Source organism: Choloepus didactylus, chromosome 1 (assembly GCF_015220235.1).
Source record: "Choloepus didactylus isolate mChoDid1 chromosome 1, mChoDid1.pri, whole genome shotgun sequence".
Classification (NCBI taxonomy): Eukaryota; Metazoa; Chordata; class Mammalia; order Pilosa; family Megalonychidae; genus Choloepus; species Choloepus didactylus.
In genome coordinates, this window is record NC_051307.1 from 221,658,953 (window position 1) to 221,671,793 (window position 12,841).

General features: G+C 42.4%; 1 protein-coding gene across 3 annotated transcripts in view; it reads right to left on the bottom strand.

The window, feature by feature from the left end:
- SUCLG2 (succinate-CoA ligase GDP-forming subunit beta) overlaps window positions 1–12,641 on the bottom strand; it is a 302,213-nt gene extending 289,572 nt beyond the window's left edge. The window contains exon 1 of one of the 3 annotated variants that reach the window (XM_037800053.1): window positions 12,624–12,641. Coding sequence is in view for 2 of the 3 variants with exons in the window: in XM_037800047.1 (XP_037655975.1) it covers window positions 12,394–12,477 (84 nt within the window). In the remaining variant the exon portion in view is untranslated. Of the gene's footprint in view, window positions 1–7,823; window positions 7,875–12,393; window positions 12,521–12,623 lie in introns of those variants that run through there. The other 2 variants (XM_037800047.1, XM_037800036.1) reach the window with 2 other exon arrangements.
- Window positions 12,642–12,841: the final 200 nt, after the last annotated feature.

The window sequence follows — 12,841 nt, forward strand, 5'->3', positions numbered from 1 at the left end:
GAAAGGAATACTTTAAGTTATGGATTACTGTAAACATAACACTACAGATACACTGCCAATATTAAGAAAAATGTATTGCCATCACTAAATGTACTCACTTGGGATCCCTTAACGGAAAAGGAAAATTTAATGTTCTTCTCTCATCTTTATATAAAATTTAACTTTGTAATCTTTCCCCATATTAAAATTATATTTTATATAAAATATAGTCACAAAGTCTATTTTATACCACTCATAAAAGTCTCACCATAAAATTAAATTAAGCAAAAAAGAAAGCATGCAATACACTCACAACACAACACGTCCTTCTAGGAGTTTTGGATTTGGTACTCTAATCCTAAAGCATTCTTAGGCCCAACCTCCCCGAGGACCAATCAGAAAAGCCTTCCACCTCCCTTTCAAACTATCTTACTCAACATTCAGCTACTCAGTCCTTCTGCATAATTTTTAAACTAGTGACAGTAATCTGTTTAGAAGCTTACCCCCATCACAAAATTTACCTATTTTTTCTAATTAGCTGAGTAGCACATTTATTTTTTTCACATTCATTATAAAAAAGTTAAAAACTGAGAAATTCATTTTTCTTTTCCCTAAATTTTTGGTTTTCAGTTTTAGTGATACATCACTTTTTATTTAAAAAAAAAAAAGCTCTGAATCTTAACAAAGAAACACTATTCAGTTTTTTTCTCTCTTAATCAAAAATAATTAATAACTCAGATTTCTTTGCATTACTTATTAAAGGCCTACGTTAGCCCTGAGGCTGCATTGAAAATGAATATTAAACATGTTTTTCCCCCTTCTTTTCGAAGATAAGTTTTTAAGTCCTTCAAAATCCAGGCAGTGTAACACAACATCTCCACTGCAGTTAGGGAAGCATAAGCAGATTATGGCAGAAAGCAAAGGATAAAGATTTTCCTTATAAAAAGGCGAGGAGATCTCTGATAATGGGAAAACCTTAGCATTTTCTGAGAGACGTAAAATATGGTTCTCCAGTCCCAATCAGTGCTGTGGGTTTAAAGGGTCCTTTTTCCAATAGATTTTACCTTATTCCTCCACTACTGAGCATATAAAAGTCATGGACAAGAGAGCTCTGCTCTCTTCTTCCATGTCATTTCCCCATCCTGACCCTGCTGATTCTCTACTCCAGCCCTACTAGCTCTTCATCTGCCTTGCAAGACACAAGGCTGAGAGATTTAGGAGGAAGGCAAGGAAAACACTGAAGGAGGCTTTTTAACAAAATAAAGCCTCCCTGATATTCTAATTTAATTATAATAATGCCAAGACCAGTAACTAACACGTATTGATCATTTAGGGCACAGGCTCAGATGGCAGACAAGACCTCAGTCAATCCTCAAAACAACTCTGGGAGGCGAGTACTATAACTCTCTCCATTTTGCAGATGAGGAAGCCAAAGCATGGGGAAATTTCCAAATTTCATCAAATTTAAGATTCCAACAATGTAAGATGTACCACTGGAAGACACACAATTTTTACATGCCATTGGAGGAAAACCTGCCACTCAATCTATGACACAAGCCTAAAACATCAGCTTTCAGAGATGTTGAAGTGTAGAAAAGAAAAAAGTGTGTCTTACATGAAAATACATAACTGTCACAAGTTCCCCAAGCCAAGTGTCGACAGCAACATTTGAGCCCAGGCAGTCTGGTTCCAGTCCTGGTATACACCTATTACCCTGTCATAATTAATAATAGTACACCCTTTCACTCTCAAACATGTCCCAGTTCTAAAGATAAATTAAATGGCCTCCCTACCAATGACGTGGTTTGAGTGAAATGAAGCGTGGCATCTTAGGTCCTGCCAACTGCCCCAGGGACCGGGGCAGAAGCCAAGGCAGCCTGAAGGAGCCAGCAGCCTCTGCAGATGGCTTGAAGGAGATCTACCCAATAGGGGAGCTCCTTACTGACTAATGGCCAAGTGACCCAAGCAAATCCTCCTCTCTCTGGGGGGCATAAACAGGAGGTAAACCACAAAAAGCTGGGTTATTTCAACCCAAACTACGGTTCTCAGCAAAGGTGAGGAAGGGATCCAGGCCTGTGCAAAGCCTGTTGTCTTGGAAATAGTTGCTTGGCCATTTGGATGGAGGAGCTGGCTTCCCATGGTACCCATTTTCCCACTTAATAATTCTCTACTCCTAGAAGTAAAAAGAGAACTTTCTAAAACCTTAATCTCTGTGGTGAATTAACTCAGGTCAGACTAGAAAAGTAACTAGTAAAACACTCTTCAGAAATCTGGGAAAGTAAAAAAGGAAACAAGACAAACATGATCACATGAACTTGAAAAAGATAAACCTAGTGGCACTCCATGAAGGGCAAAACATAAAATGGTGCCCTCCATGGATCAGGCCACCCCTCCAACATGTTCCCTGCTCCTCAACTGGCCATGAAGCTGCTCTCTATAGATCTCAGCCTCAGGTGGTGGGATGGAGATAGATACCTTACTCAAAATCAGCCAATCTCTCAGCTGGCCAGTGACACAAAATTGAGTCCAAAAGGATGAGATGAACCAATGAGATCTTCTTGTTAATTTGAACTATAAAATTCTGGTAGACAGTAGGAGCTGAGTGGTGCTTTGAGGGGACGGGGTTGGCATGAGTGTGGGAATGGACAGCCAAAGTCACATGCAGGAAGAAGTTAGAGAGATGTCACCATGAGCAAGCCACCAGTTTACAGAGCAGAAAAAGGCTCAAAGGAACCAACCAAATAGGAGATTAGCCAAGTTCTAGAACTTGTTGATTTCAATAAACCCTTTTATTACCCCCCCTGTAATAAGCCCAAATCGGTCTCTTTCTTTTAACCAAATGCTTAGTAAGCAACCGAGTCCTACATGCAAGACTGAGAGCATGGAAGAAAATAAATTACACCAGCTTACATCATTCGTACAGGGCCTATAATGTCCTTAACATCAGATACGGCAGTCCTGGGGCTTGGGAAAGCTCTTCACTGTTTACAGATTTAGACACCTGTGCTTTTTTTTTTTTTTTTTCCTTTAAATTAAATTCAGCTTTATTGAAATATATTCACATGCCATACAATCATCCATAGTGTACAATCATACAGTTATGCATTCATCACCCCAATCTATTTTTGAACATTTTCCTTACATCAGAAAGAATCAGAGTAAGAATAAACACTAAAAGTAAAAAAGAAAACCCAAATCATTTTTTTCATTTAGTTTTTGTCCCCATTTTTCTACTCATCCAACCATACACTAGATAAAGGGAGTGTGATCCACAACGTTTCACAATCATACTGTCACTCCTTGTAATCTACATTGTTATGCAATCATCTTCAGGAGTCCAGACTACTGGGTTAGAGTTTGATAGCTTCAGGTATTTACTTCTAGCTATTCCAATACATTAAAACCTAAGAGGTGTTATCTACATAGTGAATAAGAATGTCCACCAGAGTGACCTCTTGACTCCATTTGAAATCTCTCAGTCACTGAAACTTTATTTCGTTTCATTTTGCATCCCCCTTTTGGTCAAGAAGATGTTCTCAATCCCACGATGCGGCGTCCAGATTCATCCCCGGTAGTCATATCCTACGTTGCCAGGGAGATTTACACCCCTGGGAGTCAGATCCCATGTAGGGGGGGCGGCAGTGAGTTCACCTGCTGAGGTGGCTTAATTTGAGAGAGAGAGAGGGCCACATCTGAGCAACAAAGAGGTACTCAGGGGGAGACTCTTAGGCAACTTATATGCAAGTTTAGCCTCTCCCTTGCAGTAATGAGCTTCATAAGGGCAAGTCCCAAGATAGAGGGCTCAGCACATCAAACCACCAGTCCCAATATCCGTGACAACATCAGCATCAGTCCAGGTGAGGAAGAACAACACTTCCGCACTTTCCCCCAGCTCTTCAGGGGGGCCCTGTAAATATATTTTTATTCTCTGCCCAAATTACTTTGGGATGTGTCACTATTTCACTCTAACTTATACTAACCTACCATATCTCACTTCCTAGTCAAAGTTCCATGTAGTTGTGGTGTTTGAATAAACTGACTGTAGAGTTATACTGTTTAGAAAATATAGATCCTGCACCAAATAGACATCTCTTCTCTTGGTCTCACATGGAAGTTGAAGTTTTAAAACACAGTCAGTTTCAACCTTTACCCTTTGGCCCGGTTTGCCCTAGTCTTAACCAGATCTGCTTCGTTCATATCTCTAATCTAAGTCTGGGCTCTTTCAGTTTTTTTTTTTTTTTTAAACAGTTGCTGTATGCGTAAATACTGATGTTCATATCTGCCGAGCTCTAGCTCTGAGTTTAAGGTGTCACAGATACCCAATATTCCAGAGACCAATCAGGTTATACACTAAGGGATAAGCATCTCAAAGTTTGGAGACAGCCATTACAATTCAGGAATAGATTTGACTGCTGTAAGAGCTTACAATCTAGGGACCATTACAATAATTGTTCCCCTCTTAGCCTGTGTTCTAAGATTCAATTCTGAGTTTACACATTGTAGTTAGTCCATATTGGTGAGGCATTTTATTGTTTGCCTTTATTTCTGGCATCAGACACCTGTGCTTTTAAAGGCCGGCACATTTATGGGTCTTTCTATTTGTCTTCTTTTATTTGCGTTTTGTTTAAATGCCTGTCCAGAGAACACCTAGGTATAGGAAGAGAGTACAGGATTCCATGAGCAAAGATAAGCAGGGGTATTTTATAACTAGAGTAGTTCCTCATGCTCTCTCTGCTCAGGAATAGTAAATGGCAGCCTTTTATCACCTTTCTGCTAAATGGCAGAGACCAGAAGGCCAGGAATGGGGACACGGCAGGGAAATCATGGGTCCTGTCTAGCCTATTTCCTTAATAACTCTCAATCTTTCTCTCCTATTCCCAATGCCACCATTTGACCCATTTTAGTTAGGGTGATGACATCTGGTTTTCCAGAGACTCTTCTGGTTTCCACCTGTTGTCTCTCTGAAACTCTTCACAGTGTTCACTTTACTCTCAAAAGTGTCCTGATTAAGGGAGCCCACCACAGCCAAGATGGTGGAGTGAGAGCAGTCTGATCCTAGCCCTGATTTATGCCTATTTTCTGGACATGTACACTAATAGTACTGAGTCAGTGCAGCAGTCTCCCAAATGACCTCCATTCCACCTTCCTTGACCTGAAGGCATGCCCTTGACATTCCACTATCTAAAATCCTTCAATGGCTCCCCACTGCCCTCCAACACAAGCCTTAGCTCCATTACCGGGCTCACAAGGACCAGCTGAATTTTGCCCCTACTTACCTCTCCAGCCACATCTGTCACCACTCCCCAAACTTTACAGGGCAGCTCTCCTGAACTTCCTCAGTGCCCTCAAGTCACAAGACTGGACCCAAGAGCAGAGAAATGGAAAGGGACAAGCATGAGGAGCAACTGATGGGGACAGAGAAAGAGATACCAGGTCCTCCAGTCAAAGGACCCAAACTTTCACAGACCTAATCAATGTGCTTTGCTATGTCCCCAAAATCAATTTCTGTATTACACCAAACCCTCCAATTTGGAAATCAAAATAAATTTTAGAGGTAAATGTTAGAAATCTATACCTTCATGACTACCGCCTAAGTGCTACTCTTTCAGAATCATTTCTAGAAAGGGGCAAAAGCTGGCCACTTGCTCAGCACACTGATCAAAGTCTGAACTCAGAATTCCAGCAACCTGCACCCTCCATTACCATCCCCCAAAGTCCACCCTGCAAAGGCAACAACATTTCACAGTTTCTCCAAGATTCCCAAACACCTGAGAGCAGTGCTGTGTGCTATACAGATAGTGAAGAGCATATTCAAGTTGGTACACTGTAACCATGGTCTAGTCTTTTGGTGCCTCACCCCCCCTCCCCCAAATTAATGCACATGAGGTCCAGAAGCCATTGCTAATAAGTTAACACTGAGCCTGCAAACGTTTCTGGAATGAGCAACAACCAGGATGATGCAACTGAGCTCCCCATGTGACCCTCCCCACTGCCACTTTGTGCCCCAGCAGACCTTCCTCCCATCTGTGGCACAATGAAGATAACTAGGGACCAGAAAGCAGGTCAGTCTGGGCTCGAATCCCTACTCTTAGATGTATAACCTTGGGCAGTCTATCTATCATCTTTCTCAGGTCTGGCACCCCATATACAAACTGGGGAATAATCACTTCTGCTTCCTAGTTATCGCAAGAATTAAATGAAATAAAATATATGGCAGCACCAAGTCAATGCCTAACCCTGAGACGGCACACACAAAAAATGTTTACTGAATCCAGAAAAGTATTTTAGCTTAACAAAAAAAAATCAAATTTAGCTTCCAATTTACTGAAAGGGAAATAATCACCATGTTTTATATATCATCTTACTTTTTTACAATCATCTGTGAGAAAAATCCCGTTTTCAAAGAGCAGTAAATTGAGGCTTAGTCAAATAAATTGTTCTAGGCTGCAAAGCAAGAACATGGCAGACATTTAGAAAAAGAGGGACAGAATTTGAATTATGTCTTACTTCACAGCTTATTCCCTTAACCTCCCTGCTGCCCTGTTTCCCTAACCCTGAAGCCAGAGAAGGCAGGCACTATTTTTGAGTCTGGAGAGATGAACTGTGCCCAAGCACACCCAAATGACCAAAGACACCTGTCACTCATGAGCAAAGAGATGGAAAAGGGAAGAAATTTGTCTAACTGGATGGTTCAGCCCAAACAGGTTTCTTCAGCAACATAGCACAGTGGTTTATTAGAGTGGTTCTCAGCATAAGGCAGGTAACTCCCTGGCATCGGGATTTTCTGCAAGTTTCATGATCTCTCTTTGCTTCCATTCCCTTATCTGAAACATGGAGACAGTACAATCTCCATTGCAGTGATGTTGTAGAGGTTAAAGAAATAATGTGCCAGGGACTAACACATACTAAATGCTCAAGGAATTGCTCTATTATCAGGAAAGCCCTTTCACAACTGGACTTTCTACAGCTTCTTCCTTCCTCCCTAAGTTGCTTAAGTGATCAGCATCATCCTTCAACTTCTGTTATTCATCTACCTCTCTCTTCTCCATTCACCCCACTCTAATGGTTGATTAATTTAGACCACAAATGCTTACTTAATAATTATTTAAGCCAGGTGGGGAAAAGGCAGTGCTTAAGAAAAAATCTTTGCTTTCCTGGAGCTTACACTGTTTCATTTGGGGGGAGGGAGAAAGACACACAATAAACAAGCAAGCAAAGACAAGCCACATATTAAAACACCAGGTAGAGTTAAGTATTATAAAGTACAACAAAGCAGGTAAAGGGATAGAGAATAATTCTCAGAGAGGAGACAAGTAAGACAATTTGGGAAAGCCCTGTCTGAAGAAGTAACACTGAAGCAAAGAGCTGAATGAAAAAATCTCAGCATGCGATCGTAGGAGGGAACTGCAAATGCCCCAGTGTAGAAGTCTAAGAACACAGCTCTCCTGCAACTCCCCTATGCAGTAGTATAATTACTGGCTTACACGCCAGTTTTTCCACAAGACAGTGAGCCCCTTGATGGTAGAGGCTCTACTTTTTCTTTCTGCATTCACTCAATCATGCAACACTCATTTATTTAGCGCATCTATATATGTCCAGCATTTTCTTAAGTACTGGGTTTACAGTGAAGAACTAAATCAATACAGTCTCTGCTTTCCGGGAGAATACAGAAATAGCCCTGGACACACAGCAAATGCTCAGAAAATATTTGCTGAATTAACAAGATTTACTTGATTTTCAATGATGTAGTTTTATACTCTATCTAGTTCTGGGCTTTCTACAGCCCTTTCATTCCTCGCTGCCGAAACGATCCCCATCATCCCTCAACATCTGCTATTACTTACCTGCTCTTCCTTCCTTATCGCAAAGACTCCTCTCATCTCCCCATGTCCCCTTCTGCCTTCGCATGAGGTCCATTCCACCTTCTTCACCAGACTAACTCCCAGTACCAGTTCCCCAAATTTCATTAACATTTATTTTATCATATGTCCTAACTTGTACAAACCTTTCCAGTTGCTTCAGGTAAAACGTTTCTACCAACTAACAGAAAAGCGATGTATCAAGAGATAATTCCAAGTTGAGAAGTAAAGGGAGTTGAAGGACAAATGATCTGATGTAATTTCTTTTCTGCCCCAAAATACGACTTATTTCAGTGACATTCTGGGCTCTGTGCCTGTGGAACTGGGTCAGGGTACAAGGCAGCAAAGTTCTCTCTACTGTGGGTCTATGTACTCAATCCCAGTAAGCAAAACCAATTTGGAACACAAGCTATCACTTAAAGGTCCTTCCCATCCAGAAGGGAATAGTTCAGCATTTAAATTATTTGAGATGGATTCTCTATTCTAACCTCAAAAACTGCAGTTTTACTTCATTTAAAAAAGAAAACAAAAGAAAAAAGTCAGGTATTTATTCTTCTAGGCAAGAAAGCAGATACAGGTAAGTCACAACTTACAATGCAGTCTTCACAACCTCATTTAGCTGATAAGAACTTACACATAACCTTTAGTCCTTAGCTTCTAAAAGCCAGGCATCCATCTTTCTCCTCCCACTTCCGGAAAGAAAAGAGAATTAAGTTGGAGCCATTCGTTTTGACTTATATAACAGCAGAGGCCTGGGTTTAAGCAGTTTCCTTTGACACTATACATTCCTATCCAAGTTTCTGGACAGATCTGGGATTCTCAGAAAATTACACAACAAAGACTCCAGGGCTTGGGGGCCTGAGACACTCCCTATACTTTTGTTACAACAGAATAGCTCAGTGACCTTCTTTCAGCCATAATAAAAGGGGAAATGTCTCAAAAAGCAACATTACCATGCATAGAATTACTATTAACTATTTCAATCTCAGTGCCCTCAGCTAATAATTTCCCCTAAGACATGACCATTAGGGGTCATGGGCCTCATCTCTGTGCCCAGGAGGGTTGGGTCATGCTTTTTGATGCTGCCAAATATCACAGCATCCTGTTCTGGTTGATTTTTGGATGCAGCAACATGGCCCCTGTCTGTGGTGCTCTGAAAAGAATTGTGTGTTAGTCCTTTCCTGGAGTGGTGAGTTCACTGAGCACTCCCCCAAAAGTCTTAGAGCCAGCCTACAGTTATAAATAGGGAATACAGTAAGTAAATGTCTATACTCTGGCTGCAACTAGGACTGGGATTCAAGCCCCACCGTTTTTTACTAACTGTATAACCATGGACAAGTCACTTATTTATTAAGCCCTTAAAACTCTACCAGACGCTACAAATTCCCAGGTGATCTGGCCCATGCCTATCTCTTGGACATCGCCCACTACAACTCTTTCCTTCTTTTGCTCTCCTTGGACATGCTGAGCTCATTCCCATCCCAGGGTCTTGACACCTGCTGTCTACTCTGCCTAATACACCTGTCCCCCCCAGGTCTCACAGTCTGGCCACTTTTCATCATTCAAGTCTCAGCTCAAACATCAGTCACTTCCAGGATAATTTTAAGGTTAGTAATGTTGAGAAATGTTGAGTATGTGAATGCATATGGCATAATTCCATTTACGTAAAGTACAAAAAAAAAAAACAGAACTAGCGTATGCTGTTGTGAGTCGGGGGGCTTTCGGGACAGGTAAGCAATGACAGTAAGGAGCACCATGGGCCTTCTGGGTTGCTGCCAAATGATTAGATTCTTAATCTTGATCTGGTTACATGCATGTGTTCAGTCTGCGAAAATTCACTTCACTTGTGATATATACACATTCCAGTATGTGTGTTATACTTCAGTAAAACAATTAAAGAAAAGGCTACGTCACCAAACAGGTTTTCCCCTATCATCCCATGTACATCCACCCTGCTACTAAGCTACTCATTCTCCACCTAATGACCTGTTTTATCTTCTCTGTAGTATTTATCACTGGCTGAAGTCATCTCCTCCCCCATTAAAATAAAGTGTCACGTGGCCAAGGATTGACTCTAACAGCCTTGTTCACCACTCCCAAATCTGCAGGGCTTAGACAAGTCCTGCCAGATGGTATGGGTTGAATAAAAAATACATGTAAAACAAGAAATGTCTAAAGGAGACCCTTCAAGGATATAACATCAATCAAAAGTCAAAATAGTGAAGACAGGAGAAGAAAAAATAGAAAAACTTCACTGACACTAAGCATTAGGAAGATATGTTAAATGTTAAGTTTAACCATGGTCAGGGAAGGGGAGATAAAGTGTCCTTTTCTGAGAATCTTTGTGAAATTGGCTCAAGTTACTTCTCAAAGCAGAGACTCTTATCTCTCTATAACAGTTTTGCATAAGGCCTGGCACAGAATAGGCCTAGGCCAATGGTGGCAACAGATTTCTGAGACACTGGGTGAAGATTCTTAAGTTATTCCCAAGTTTGGAGCAAAGAATGGGCCATGTTCAATTGTAATGTCTGCCTTGGGCAAGGAGTTAGATAGGTACAATTTCAAATCAGACTTGCATGGAGCGGATGCTAAGAAACACCCAAGATTTTGAAAATTAGGTTCCTTCCAAGTCACAAACAACAGTCACCTATTTTTATGACCAATTTTAAGATGTTTATAAAGAAAAAATGAATATGCAAATGTGTCAGCAGTGTTAGTGACTTGGTTGTTACACACTGTTGGTATGCAGACTGACACATATTGGCCTAAGGTATTTTCAAGAGAAAACCTACATTCACCAAGCAACATTCTGGTGTGGTGGGAATGATAAGGAAACCTTTACTTGGGAATCAGCTCTGCCATAGCTTCTCTCTATAAACTTGAACAAGCAAACCATTCATTCACCCTTGCATCTCAATTTTCCTACCTGTAAAACCAGCTCCTTGAATTAGATGCTTGCTAATACCCATTTCTGGTTCCTGGGCATTGTGAACTATTCCCATCTTATGAAAATTACTATTATTTTCTAAGCCTTGTGTTTACAGGATAAAAAATCATCCACAAGTATGTAAATGGAGTAGCCACATGGAGCGAGGTAACATCTATTTGGCAGCCCCTCTTCCTGCCAAAGCATCTGTCCCCACCCAGTTTCTCTCCAAGATTGTGTCCAGGCTCCCATTCCTTGGTTAGGCAAGACTCCTTATCATACTTCAGCTAACCACTCTGCATTTTAGGTTTCTTTGTGCAATTATTTCCTTTTCTTGAGTTTTCACAGCCCTGGGCACCATGTTTCTCATCAGTTTAAGTCTACACTCACAGTTAGCACTGTAGTTTCTGTTCTTTGTCACACTTAAATAATGAATAGGACTTATCACCTGAAGGTGTTCTTACTCTATTACAATAGTTATTAGAGATTTTAATTAGACAAAACTGCCATTCCATTTGCTATCCCACCATACTGTCAAACGCCTATTAAGGATATTATAGTAATAAGTATTAGCACCTTTTAAATTTACGTTAACAAAAAACAGAGAAAGGGGAAGTCAGGAAATGAAATAGGGAGAAAAAAAAACTTCACAGATGTCAAAATAAAGCTTAGAGCAACTCAGAAAAATTATTAGTAGCTTCCTAAAATTTTTTCTTAAAAACTATACTATGCTTATCCTGGTTAAAATTACACAAGTGATAATTTGCGTCTCATCAATTAGAACTTAGAGAAGAGTCAAGGACGTTATTCTGCTGTGGCTAAGGCCTAGACTGTCCTTTCTTTAAAAGGGGAGAGAGATTATCTATGGAGAATAAGGCCCCAAAGGCCTTCAGGCTACTGCAAAGCTTGTCACCCACTGAAGGTAAAATCTATTGGAGGCCAAGTTCAAATATTATTCAGCATGCACCACTGGCCGTCAGGTTTTATCCTCCATAAACGGTAAGCTGGACGGGGCCAATGATCTTGATACGTTTTTCCGATACGGAATGATTTTTTTCATTTAAAGAAGGAAGAAAATTTCCCACTATTCGCCTTGCCCGGGGATTTCATCAAATCAGGCACCTCTCCCACCCCGAAATCTGCAAAAGCAGGCAGCCTGCAGAAAGTTAATTCTAGAAGGTGAGGGGCTGGGATAGCTTTTGAGGCAAGCTTATCTCGCGGTCTAAGAAATGCGTTCAGACCTAGGGACATTCAAAGGCTGAACGAGTAAAGCCTCCAGGACGCAACAACGCGGTCTGAGGAACTTTTCTTCAACACTCAGCGCCAGGCACCTTCACCTTGCGGTCGGGTAACGGTACTCAGCGTCTCCTGAGAGTTGGGTCTTTCACAGTTTGGGATACCCCGACCGTCGTCCCCCTTCAGGCCTTTGCCTCCCCCACCCGAGCGGGGGTTCGGGTGCTCCCCTGCGCCCTGGGCGCAGCGCCACGCGTCGCCTCCTGAGGTGAGGCGCCTGAGGGGCCACGCACGGGAGGCCGGGAGAAGAAGAGGAGGCGGTCCAGGAGAGCCCGGGCTGCGCGGGCGCCTCAGCCAGCACCCTTCCCGCGGCTCCTGCCACGAGGCCCCGCTCACCTGGGACCTGGCCGCCAGGAGGGGGGGCCGGAACACCAGGTCTCGCAGAAGTTTCCCGGACTGCACTGCCACGGGAGACGCCATCTTAAACAGGAAACCCGGCGCGAGGCTGCTGGACTGAGCGCCAGCAGTGGGAGGGGAAGGAGGAGGAGACCGGCCCGGACCATCCCCCTCCCCCCGGGCCGCCCCCGCGCTCCTGGAGGGCCCGGCAGCACCCGCGGGACCTGCACCTGGTTGCTCCTTCTCCCCAGGCGTTCCGCTGTTCCCCCCGGCCGGCAGGCGCGTATTCCCGTTCCGTTTCTTAAGTTTTCATTCAGCTTTCAGAAGATATGGTGGCCTTCCCACTGTGCTATCCCAGTGATTTGTTGTGGGCAAAACCATATCCCAAGCCCCGCCACCGTGGAAAACAGAAAAGCGAAAATTATTAATTGCAGTGAGCGCTCTCAGG